This window comes from Salvia splendens, chromosome 20, assembly GCF_004379255.2.
Source record: "Salvia splendens isolate huo1 chromosome 20, SspV2, whole genome shotgun sequence".
NCBI classification, from domain to species: Eukaryota; Viridiplantae; Streptophyta; class Magnoliopsida; order Lamiales; family Lamiaceae; genus Salvia; species Salvia splendens.
Window position 1 is genome coordinate 4,378,117 of NC_056051.1, and position 12,541 is coordinate 4,390,657.

The 12,541-nt window shown below is 38.9% G+C and overlaps 1 protein-coding gene across 1 annotated transcript; it reads right to left on the minus strand.

The window, feature by feature from the left end:
* Positions 1-5,866: 5,866 nt before the first annotated feature.
* Positions 5,867-8,551, minus strand: LOC121782917 (transmembrane emp24 domain-containing protein p24delta4-like). The gene is made up of 4 exons (XM_042180921.1): positions 8,229-8,551; positions 6,926-7,135; positions 6,710-6,786; positions 5,867-6,244 (listed from the first exon to the last, which is right to left on the minus strand). The coding sequence occupies exons 1-4, from the start codon at positions 8,448-8,450 to the stop codon at positions 6,100-6,102; spliced, it is 654 nt and encodes a 217-aa protein (XP_042036855.1). The 5' UTR covers positions 8,451-8,551; the 3' UTR covers positions 5,867-6,099.
* Positions 8,552-12,541: the final 3,990 nt, after the last annotated feature.

A 12,541-nucleotide genomic window follows, 5' to 3' on the forward strand; every position in this document is an offset into this window, starting at 1 on the left:
GGCATTTGCTTTTCGGCTGCTTGGGAAAGGAATCTATTCAGTGCGGCTAGACATCCAGTTAGCCTTTGCACATCATGTATGGACTTCGGCATTGCCATGTTCTGAACAACTTGAACCTTTAGGGGATTTGCCTTGAGTCCTTCCTTTGAAACCCAACAACCCAGAAATTTTCCCGAATCTACCAAAAAGGTACATTTTTGGGGATTGAGTTTGAGGTTGGCTTTTTTGAGCACGTCGAGAGTGGATTTGAGATTGTTTTCGTACTCCGAAGTGCTTCTGCTTTTAACAACTATGTCGTCAACATATACTTCAACCTCTTTTCCGATCAGGTGCCGAAATAGCTTATCTACCATCCTTTGATATGTGGCTCCGGCATTCTTTAAACCAAATGGCATCTTTTTATAAGCAAAAATACCGAAGTCAGTAATGAAAGCCGTTTTTGAAGCATCATTCTCATCCATTAAAACTTGGTGGTATCCTTTATACAAATCAAGAAAACAGAAAATTTCGAAGCCTATCAGAGCTTCTACTTTTTTATCTATGTTGGGAAGGGGGTAGCAATCTTTAGGACAGTGCTTATTTAGATCCGTAAAATCTATGCACATCCGCCATCCTCCTTCTTTTTTCTTGATCATCACAGGATTGGCCACCCAAGAAGGATATTTTACTTCAAATAATACATCCGCTTTCAGTAATTGGCGGACTTCGTCATGGATGACTTGATTTCTTTCTGCCGCAAAGAGTCTTTGCTTCTGTTTTATAGGCCGGACTGAAGGATCAATATTTAACCGATGTGTAATTACCTCGGGAGACACTCCAGTCATGTCCAACGGAGACCACGCAAAGACATCTTTGTACTCTTTGAGGAGCTGGATGGTCTTTTCCCGGAGTAGAGGTGTTCCCGCGAAACCGATCTTGACCGTTCTGGATGGATCATCTTCGTATAACTGAACTTTCATCGAGTTCGGCTCCGGTGTGACTTCGTTCATTTCGCCTGCCTCTGACTCCGGCTGCTGTGATTGCTATGCTTGATGGTGCCGATCTGATTGTTCGGCACTTTTAAGCGCAATCTGCAAACATTCTTTTGCTCTCTTTTGATCACCTCGGATGACTGCTATCCCTCCTTTAGTGGGGATCTTGATTGTGAGGTGATAAGTAGAGCAAATGGCCCGAACTGTGTTGAGCCAGTCTCTTCCCAGTATAATGTTATACGGGGATCGAGCTTTTACCACAAAAAACTCGATCATCGTACTGGAGCTAGTAGGCGCTCTTCCTACCGTAATCGGAAGGCTGATAATACCTTCAGGGCGGGTGTCCTCCTGGGCGAAACTTTTCAGAGGAAGTGGGGCCGGACTGAGCCGAGCTGGATCCACTTCCAGTTTATCAAAACATTCTTTAAAAAGAATGCTAACCGACGCTCCAGTATCCACAAACACTCTGTGGATCAGTTTGTTTGCCACTCCAGCTTGAATGACAATAGCGTCTTGATGAGGAGAAATGGCCGGGACGGGATCTGCATCTGAAAATGTAATTACTTCCTCCTTCTTCAGCCTTTTATGTGTTGGCTCCTCTCGATTGAAGCCTCTGCGCTCTGATTTTAGAGACGATTTAGTCTTCCCGGCTGGGAGAGCGTCAATAGTCTGGATCACTCCATCATATTGCGGCTCGTCATCGTCTTCGGGATCCTGTTGCCTTTTAGGATCCTGAGGAGCGCAGTTCGCACTTCTCTGTTTCTTATTCTTTTTCGGCGGCTTGCTTTGGTATTTTTTTAACGTCCCTGGTTTCACAAGAACATCAATATCTGCTGCCAAATTTCGGCACTCCTCGGTATCGTGACCGTGGTCTTGATGGTAGGAGCAATATTTATCCTGACTTCGGCGCGTGGCCGATTTCGTCATCGGCTTTGGTTTTTCGAACATATCAGAATGCAGTTCGAAAATTTCCGCTCTCGACTTGTTCAATGGTACGAACTGAGCGGGTGGTTTCTCAGGATTGAGACGTGGTCCCAATCTGTCTTGTACCGGTGCCCTTTGAATTCTTTCAAAAGGAGTTCGGCGAGGATGTCCCTGATCGCTATGATCGGGCTTCCTCTTGTCTCCTCTGGAAGAGCTGTCTAAAGACCGTTTTCGACGGTCTGCCTCATCAGCACGAGAAAACTGGTCCGCAATGTCCCACATCTCTTGAGCTGTTTGCGGACTGCATTCAACGAGCTTTCTGTAGAGAGCTCCTGGCAGAATTCCATTTTGGAATGCCGAAATGACAAGTAGATCATTGAGATCATCTACTTGTAGGCATTCCTTGTGGAATCTTGTCATGAAGTCGCTAATCTTTTCATCGCGACCTTGACGTATAGAAAGCAGCTGAGCCGAAGTGATTCGGGTTTCAGCTTTCTGGAAGAACCTCCTATGAAAAGCATCCATTAGATCTCTGTAAGATCTAATGCTGCCTTGAGGGAGGCTATCAAACCACCTTCTTGCGTTCCCGATGAGCAGCTCGGGAAACAGCTTACACATATGAACCTCATTGAGACCTTGGTTCGCCATATTATACTGATAGCGTCCCAGGAAATCATGAGGATCCACTAACCCGTCATAAGTCACTGACGGAGTTCGGTAATCCTGTGGCAACGGAGTTCTGGTGATATCATCCGAAAATGGAGTCTTCAGCGCTCCATACATAGCGAATCCGACATCTCTACGGTATGGTGGAGATGGAGTTCTCCTGTGATTTCGGTAACAAGGAGGAGAAGGAACATATCGGTGGTGAGGATTCTTTCTCCTGGAAGATACGACACTACTGCGGTAGTAACTTTCATGTCTGGAGGGGGAGGGAGAATCCGCCGTTTTCTTCTCCGGCTTCTGGCTCTTTTGCAGGAATGTTAAGAACTCATCCTGCTTCTCAGCCAAGAACAACTTGACCGCCTCATTCAAATCGAACTGCTGGGGAGGCTCGGTGCGATGACTTTTTGAGTGGTTTGTTCTTTCACCGTGAGAACTGGAGGCAGATTTCTCCCGAGGCTGTTTTCCAGACCTACGGGCTGGACTAGCTTCCTCACGTTCATCACGGACGGAAGTATGGGTATTATGTGATCTGGTACGCATTTTTTGGTGGAAGAGGATCAAAAACTCGCTTTTATCACAGTTTTGGTTTTCTGTCGTTTCCCACAGACGGCGCCAGTGATGATTTAGCGAATTTTTGATGGGAATAAATGCAAGTAATAAATGAAGATCACAACACTGAAAATTACGTGGTTCGATTTACTGAGGTAAATCTACGTCCACGGGAAGAATAGAGGGCAAATTTGTATTGCTTGATCTAGCTTACAGATTACAATACTGACTTGCTATATGAGATTCAGGATCTAGAGAACTTAACCCTGGTCTATCTGATCTAAGTTCTATTTATACATTCGAACTAAGATCGTGGTTTGCAGCCCTGGTACTGGGGGGTTGATAACTGCTTAATACCACTAAATAGATCGTGGGTGTAATGGAGGTCGTGGAGATCCTGCATGGGTCCACTATCTCCTTGTTCGGTCGAATACTGAGACCGAACTGCTGAACTTTGCCGATCAGCTTTTGCCGATCTGAGAGTTGAGCTCGATTGGTCGGCTTTTACCGAGCTATAGGCTGTGACCGAACTCTTTGGTTGCCGAACTGCTGAACTTTGCCGATCAGCTTTTGCCGATATGAGAGTTGAGCTCGATTGGTCGGCTTTTACCGAGCTATAGGTTGTGACCGAACTCTTTGGTTGTGCCGAACTGATACTCTTTCTTGGGTTTTGGGCTGATGGGCCGTCACTGCTATTGGGCTCGCAATTATTGTTTAGTTGTTTAGTTCGTATCCCATCATTAATATAGTAGTACTAGATTATTGCCAAACAACCAAAAAGAAATATGGAAACACTCAATTCCAAAATTTACAGATTTTTCACATATAGTGCAATGTGCGTGATTATCATCCCTTCAATAAAAATTCTTAATTCAGATATAGATTGCTGTCACACAATCAATAAAAATACGAAGACACTCAATTTACATATGCTTATATAAATTTTAAAATTATTCAAGATTTTTTAATTAGTAAGTTAATTTATAACATAATATCAATATTAATATTATTATTAGTATTTGAATCCTAAAACTAAAAAAATATCTACGAAAAGTTGTGAAATCATAGTAATGGAAAATTGCACCACTTTCCTTGTTTTGTAGATTATAATTACTTGCACTGCCTAATTACAATCAAACAAACATCATAGTTTTAATTATACTCCAGGTTGGTTCAGAGATAGGATATTCGAATTTCAGATATTTTGCCCACCTAAGGGCATCCACAGTGGTGCGGATGTCCCCGCAGACATCCCCGCGGGCATCCCAAAAGCACCTCCTGCCACGTCATAGAAACTTCCCACTGCATTGCCACGTCATAAGGACATCCCACTGCATAGTGGCGGACATTCCGACGGACTTCTCACAATAATAAAAATTCACCAAATTAAACAATTTACGGAATTAAAATTTCGACACAAATACGGAGAAATTGCAATGGCGGTCAAACGCAAATACGGAATTAAAATTTCGACACAAATATGGAGAAATTTCAACGAGCCGTATTTATAGAATTTTCAAAAAATAATAATAAAATAATCGGGACGTTCGCGCGAACGTCCGTGGGGTCAATGCAGTGGCGAACGTCCCGGGAATGCCGCGGAACTCCGGTGTCCGCAGCAGACGTTCGTATCCGCGCCATCTTTGCACAACGGCGGACGTCCCGCGCGAACGTCCGGCACGGCAGTCGGACGTCCGCCGGGACGGGCGCCATTGCGGATGCTCTAAGCCTTGTGGCCGTGTTATTTTCTATCTGCCCAGTGGGACCGACAAATTAACAAGCAATTTTAGCTCTACATTCTTCCACTGTTTTTAGTCTGGTCGTCCACAAAAATTAGTCATTATTTATTTATAGTAAGTTTTTCTATTCGATGAGGTGAAACTCATTTTCACTAACAAAACTCTTTCTTAATTATTTCTATCATTATCTTTCTTTACCTATTTTGTGTAAAAACTCCTGTCTCTCGTAACTAAGACTGTTTTTTTGTGAATGGAGGAGGAAGGTAGTAGTATTTCTTTTTCAATTCATTTTAATTTAAAAAATGAATAATCTTACTTCTATCGAGCCATCTGGATGATGTCTATTATTTTTATTTTTCCAATTATATAGGAGTAGATTTCTAATTTAAACTGGAAATTTTCAATTTGTAGTTTTAGTTGTTTTAATGGAAGAAATTAAAAAAAGAAAAAGCAAGTAATACGAAATAATATACGGTTGTAGTGTGTAGATAATGCAAGAAAATACGTGAATGGTGTAAGTGATTAAATTTACTACTAATTTTTCACATTTGGTATAGTCATCGATCCTCTAATGAAATAAACACGCTGCGTGTAGATGAAAATACTCTTTTTTAGTTGGAAATCGTCAAATATATTCATATAGTCAATGGGGCCAGCATATTCAGACATCTGGCGATTTCAGACAAAAAATTTATTTTGGGCTTTTGTAAATTTTGTTACTCAATCCTAAATTTTCAATTTTCGAGTTAGTCAGGAACTCAGGGTTGACTAGTATGATTGTGTATCAATCCTAAATTTTCAATTTTCAATTGTCAATTTTTGAGTTAGTTAGTACTAGCTAGTACTTAAGTTTCAATAATTATATTTCTAAGTCTTAATATTAAACTAAATCAATCATGAAATATATGATTTCAGTTTCAGCCGATTTATGTACACATCAATAAACTAGAACGAAGGATAGATTTGGCTTCAGTATTGGTTTTTGTATACAATCTTTATAGTCTGTTACATCCCATATTTAATTTAATCGACGGATTAAACTCATCGGATAATTCATGATCCGAATCCAAACACCAGTAAAATTACAAATATGTCATTCGAAACGGGCTCGAATTAGGATACTACATCACTCTGCTGTATACATCAATGATATAATTGCATGATTTCTTCAAAATTTGCCTGAATTCTCAAAAACTTTGTAAATGGAATTTGATTTCTGTAAGAAGAAAAAACCTAGTGCTGTAAAGGGCCTAAATGAGCTTCTTCTTCCTGAAATATCGCCTTAGATACAGCACCTGGAGAATCGAAGCCACGATGCAGATGGCGAGGGCCATCAAACTATACCACGCAACCCTAGCATTTGTAGTCTCGCTAACCCCCCTCATCTGTGCCTCCCTGCATCCACCACAAATGTTATTTAGATCGGAGATACAAAGATTCCAATTCCATCACACACAGCAACTTCAGTATAGTCGTATAGTGCAGTCATACATAGCTCAAGATAAAGTGTGATTCGACTGAGATATGCGTATTTTGCTTTTTAAGTAGACCACAAGTTTGTTTCACAAAGAAATGGATAAGAACTAGCAAACCAAGTACATAAATCCCACGGCACCATGAGCAAAAAGTAGAAAACAACAAGTGGTTTGGGTTACATCATAAAGCACCACAAACACTTATCATGACCTCTCCATTTTTAATTATTTGAGAGGGTCGTTATCTCTGGTAATCGACACTAAGAATTTCTGAACATATGCGGCTACGATGATCTTTCAATTGGAATGCATGGAAAAGACAGGATAGATATAGCAAGTTGAGGCATTACAGGAGAACAGTGCATAAAATCAGATTGGGATTTACCTGGTTACCAGATGAATCAAATTTTCATGAACAGTTTCCACTGCTGCTTCTAATTTTTTCAACTCAAGTTCAAGCCCCTGCAATTATTTATAATTTGCAACCCTGAATTAGAGTTTATGATAAGGTAAGAACATATGCATTGAGAGAGAGGAGAGGCATCAATGAGAATTATGAGATATAGCATGAAAAACACAGGGTTGAATCGCCACTTGTTACCTCAATCTTTTCCTTCCTCGCAACAGTGTCCCAATCTTTGGCAGCAATTCCAGTTTTCCAGTCAATACCAACAGTCACCTTTTTACCTCCTTGATCACCATCAAGTGAAAAGCATGCTATGTAGCTCCCAGCCTCAGTTGCCGTGAAGGCAAACTGACCATGAGCGACTTTTTCTTTATGATGGATCTCATTCCCATACGGTGATGTAACCTAAAAAAAGCCGTGTTGAATGATGATCACACATAAGCAATCTTTTTCATTTTTTTATCATCAAAATGTCTCTACCACCCACATTAAAGCCAATGGAATGCTAATTTTCTCAAAACTGAGCTTCTTCTGCACCATATTCAGTTCTAACGTAAGCAATACAGGAAACCTAGATGCCCCTCAAATTCAGCAAGATGTAATTAGATAAATAAGTCAATTATAGCCAAGAAGTCTCTTAAAATTCTTATTGCAGTTATTGACAGAGTTTAGTGATTTCATTGAATTACAACGGCTGAGAGCCCCTAAAAAAATGAAAAAGATAAGCAATACAGGAAACCTAGATGCCCCTCAAATTCAGCAAGATGTAATTAGATAAATAAGTCAATTATAGCCAAGAAGTCTCTTAAAATTCTTATTGCAGTTATTGACAGAGTTTAGTGATTTCATTGAATTACAACGGCTGAGAGCCCCCTTTACCTATGATTCATCACTAGCTAGACGTGACAATAGTTCGAGGATTCAGTAGCCTCAAGCATATGCAGCAGATAATATCAGTGTGTGTTTGGATGGACGGATTGAAATACAAAAAAATTGAAAACAAATTTTTAGTCTCGATTCAAGGTAAAAATTTCTTTAAACAATTTCAAATCCACTATCCACATCCATCACCAAATTATTCAGACTAAAAAAATTCATTCAATTGGACACTATACTATAACTCATTTCAACGTATAAGTCATTAATCACACTGGAAGCTAACCAGAAAGCAGCAACCTCAAGTAAAGAATAACCAAACCATATTTTTTAACCTGAATGAAAAGAGTAAAGGAGCTAAAGACACTAGTTGCAAATCAAAGTGTTGATCGCAAACTTCAAAATAAACAAACAATTGAATTCATCGCTCACTGAAACAAACAATAAACGAATTCAATGGTAGAACCTAACTTAATTGAAAACTTCACAACATTTTCCTATCTTCTTCCGATTCAATTTTTGTTCCTTTACCTCTTTTGATTCTAAACGTCAGCAGATTACAACAAAAATCGAGTCCGATGATCGAAATCAATTATTTAAAATGCAAGCAAAGTAAATTTACCTTAACAGTGATAGACGGAGCCACAGTAGTACCGTTGACATCGTAGTCCTCTCCGATGAAGGCGTAGTAATCGGCCAAAACGACGGCGTTGTTGTGCAGCTCCTCGGAGATGCACTTCGATCCAGTGGGCGGCAAGTCCAACCACACGCCACGCGCCGCCGGAGCAGCCGCCGCCGCCACCATGAGCAGCGTCCACAACCAACGCGCTTCCCCCAACTTCATAATCGATCCTCAACTGCTGGGAATTGAAAGGACAAGGTCGGACGATTTCTGATAGAAGTGATTCGAATCGTAGCAATGATGGTTGAATTTTTTTCGGCTGGGAATTAGATATAAATAGGTGAGTGGATTCGACGCGCAGAGGCAATGCGAGTGGGACTTTAAACTTTGGGTATTAGCTCCACGCCGTTTCAACTATGTGTGCCAATCAAGTTTTGCCACGTTGTATTAATAGGGCGGTAGATGTCTGAGTATTCTACTCAGGCGCGTTGCTATAATTGACTTCGTGAATAGTTTTAATTTTTTTTTAAATAATCATATTTCTCCGTTTATATAGAAATACTTAATATTTATCTTTTTTTCCTTATTAAGACAGTTGATTAACTTTTTTTTTTTATTAATATCTCAATATATTAAACATTAGTACAATAACTTAAAATTTTGTGAGCTTCAAGAAAGTATTCATCTGTATGATATGAATGTAAGTACTATTATTTCTATTGGTATTTAGTTGTGCTATTTATTACTCCATATAGGTAGAATCATTCTCATTATAATTGATAATTAATAACTAATGTCACAGTTTTTCTTTTTTTTTTTCTGCCTCATAAAATATGTCAAAATTTAATTTTTGACAAAAAAGTAAATCAACATTAATACATTTAACCACATCTAATCTCTCTTTATTAATACAATTAACCACATTTTTTCTTTTTTTGTATCACATAAAATATGTCATAATTTCATTTTTGAAAAAAATTAAATCATCATTAATTACCTTTTCTTTTTCAACTAAAAAACTTAATTATTTTTTTTTCATTTACTTAATACACTAAATAATACAGTAGTAGTATGTTTTCTTTTGATACTGGGCTTGGTGAATGGAATAAAATAACAGGCTTATTTTTAGGAGTACTTTTTTATTTTCCAAATGGGCCGTTACTTAGGTGTTAGTTAGGCCTAGAAAACTACTGAATTTGACGTTGTTATTACTTATTATGTTGGGAATATTTCAAATGTTCTTGCAAATAAAATGACACCTTTTTTCTAAAATATAGGAGTATAACGAATCATAATTAATTTGGCTATGCAAAATAAGTGCAACATTTTTATTACGTGCATATTGAATTTGAAATTTAATTATGTTCTCTTTTTTCAAAAACAGAAGCCAATAATTTCTCATTTTCTCATCAGTCATAGTATTTCATTATAAAAATTAGAAACAAAATTTTAAGATATATATGTATCGAACAATAGTAATATTATCTTCTTATGGTTAAATTATATTGAGAAAAAGCTTCATCAAATAAATCTATGAATTTATTAAACTTGTAGGAGATCATGAACCTCTTAATTAGTATATATAAATTAAAATAAGCAAAAAACTGTGTATGCATCCTAAAAAATGCCCACCCATTGATGCTAACGGAATATAGTGTATATTAATTGAAATAAACATATTTGAAAATTTTACGTGTATCCTAAAATAGATGCTCGCATATAGACCTTAAAACGTATACTGCACATAAAATAAAATTATATGCAACTTTTAATATTATTTTTATATTTTTACGTTAAAATATTTGATTAAGTTCTACTTAATTTAAAAGTAAATTATTTTAATATGCATGCTATTCTCATTATTCAAAAAATTGTGTTCAATCGTATATTACTTCAATATTAGTTAATACTAAGTATAGTACTTTATTTTCATATCTACCCGTAAGTATGACATGTAGGATGCACTATTTTGTACGTATCTCATATCACACACAAACAATGTGAATGTAAGATATGTAAAATTGATAAAGTGGAAGATATAATGAGAAAAAAGTGTTCAGAATATTGTTGGTAAATAATGAAACTCACTTTATTAGATACAATAATTTATCAAAATAGAAGGTGACTAATTTTTATAGACCGTCCAAATTTGAATATCGAAACTACCGTGGATGGCATAATACAATAAATATGACAAACAAATTATAAATAATCTAGTAAGTAGGATACTTCCTAGAGATTTCTAGGGAACATGGATGGATGGTACATTCTACCAACTCCAAGATTCAAAGCCACAAAATCAAGGAAAGGGAAATGCAGAGATTTAATATTTATGGGGCAAATGCAGATTTTTGGTCCAACACAAATAGCTGGCGTTAGAGCATCTCCAATGGTCGGCGTCACCACCGGAGCGCCGATTTTTCGCCCACGCCGGTTTGACGCCGAACCATTGGAACCGGCGTGGGCGAAATCGGCGTCAAAATCGGCGTCGCCATGCCGATTCCCGCGCTGACGCCGGTTCCCACGCCGATCCTCACGGGCGCCATTGTGGCTCCCGGATCGGCGCCAAACCGGCGTCGGATTTAAATATTTTTTTTTTTTTTTTCGCAAAACACTATATATACGCGCGTTGAACCTCATTTTCATTCGCACCACTTGTTTTAACGAGTACTCTCTCTCTACCTTACTTTCTGTACAAGATCAATTTAAGAAATGAGTAATGCCGGTGGTAGTGGTGGGGATGCGGATGAGTACGAGCGTATGATGAACGAAGAGCTTGATGCCTATACGAGCCGTGAGGTTGATCGATGGATGCAGAGTTATATGCAGCCGGCGGCACCTCGCCCACGACCAGTTGTCCACCGTCGACAAGTGGTGCATCGTGATCATGACGCTGCACATCAGCGCCTGTTCACAGATTACTTCGCAGAGGAGCCGCGTTTTGACGCCAACCATTTCAGGCGTCGTTTTAGGATGAGGCGGGACTTATTTATGCGTATTGTTAACGAATTGGAGCAGCGATATCTGTATTTCCGCTTCAGGCACGATGCGGTTGGCAGACCCGGCCACACCCCTATTCAAAAGTGCACTGCGGCAATCAGGCAGTTGGCCTACGGCACCGCGGCAGACATGTGGGACGAATACCTCCACATCGGTGAGACGACTGCCATCGAATGTATGAAGTATTTCTGCCAGGGCGTGATCGAAGTATTCGGTGATCAGTATCTCCGAAAGCCTACCCCCGAAGATTGCCGGAATTTGCTGCGGATGCACGGGGATCAGCACGGGTTCCCGCACGATGAAGAAGCCCTCCTCCAAGCACATGCCGACATGCGTCAGACGGAGGCTCATATTCGACTGCAAAATGATTTAGTTGAAGAGTTGTGGGCGCTGAGGACTGCAAGGCGGTAGTTTTTATGCAAATTTATGTAATTTTTTAAATGTAATATTTTTAATTATTGTACTTTTTTTTATATTAATGTAATAAAAAAATTTTAATATTATTATTCGAATTTTCCGTATTTGTCTCGTAATTTAAATTCCGTATGTTGATACAAGTGTAAATTAAATTATATAATTGTTATTAGTGATGTGGATAGGTAGTGTGAAGGCTATTTGATGGCTATTTGATGTCCAGTTGATGTGGCAAGCTGATGTGGCAGGAGAATTGTAGTGCTGATGATGTGGCAGTGTGAAGGCTATTTGACGGCTATTTGACGTCCGTCAGCATTGGAGATGCTCTTATAAAAAACAATGGCCTACATAAATATGTGCAAATTAAACTATCATTTTCATTAATAAATGCTAGTTAAGGTACGTACGGAACTGTCCTTTCCATACCCACGAGTTCATACTGCCGTCCCAACCATACGTACACTTCGTCCCGCCTTTGACGGTTGGCATACGATACCGATAATCTGACGGCCGAGAATGAAGCACATGTGCGCACAATGAGAATGAACAAATTTGGAAGCGCGTGTCAAACTCGAACAACAATCAAATTTAAGCGAAAGAACTCAAGAAGTGTCACTTTTTAATTTATTTAGGACAACACATTGTGACTTTCATTCATAATAACAATAACTTATTCGTAACAGCAGTAACTTTGAACAAAGTGAGTAATTTTCAATTATAAGAACAACATTTTTTTTAATAACTTTATCTTGGAGCTCATAGTAGCGGACAACTCGCACAAGTTTTTGTCTGAAATGTGCTTCGTGGGGCTTAACATCCTCAAGCATGCTCTTCGTGGATGTTCATAATAATTCGAGGTCTAGGATAAGGACCGTGTGCGTGCGCAGAAAATCGACTGA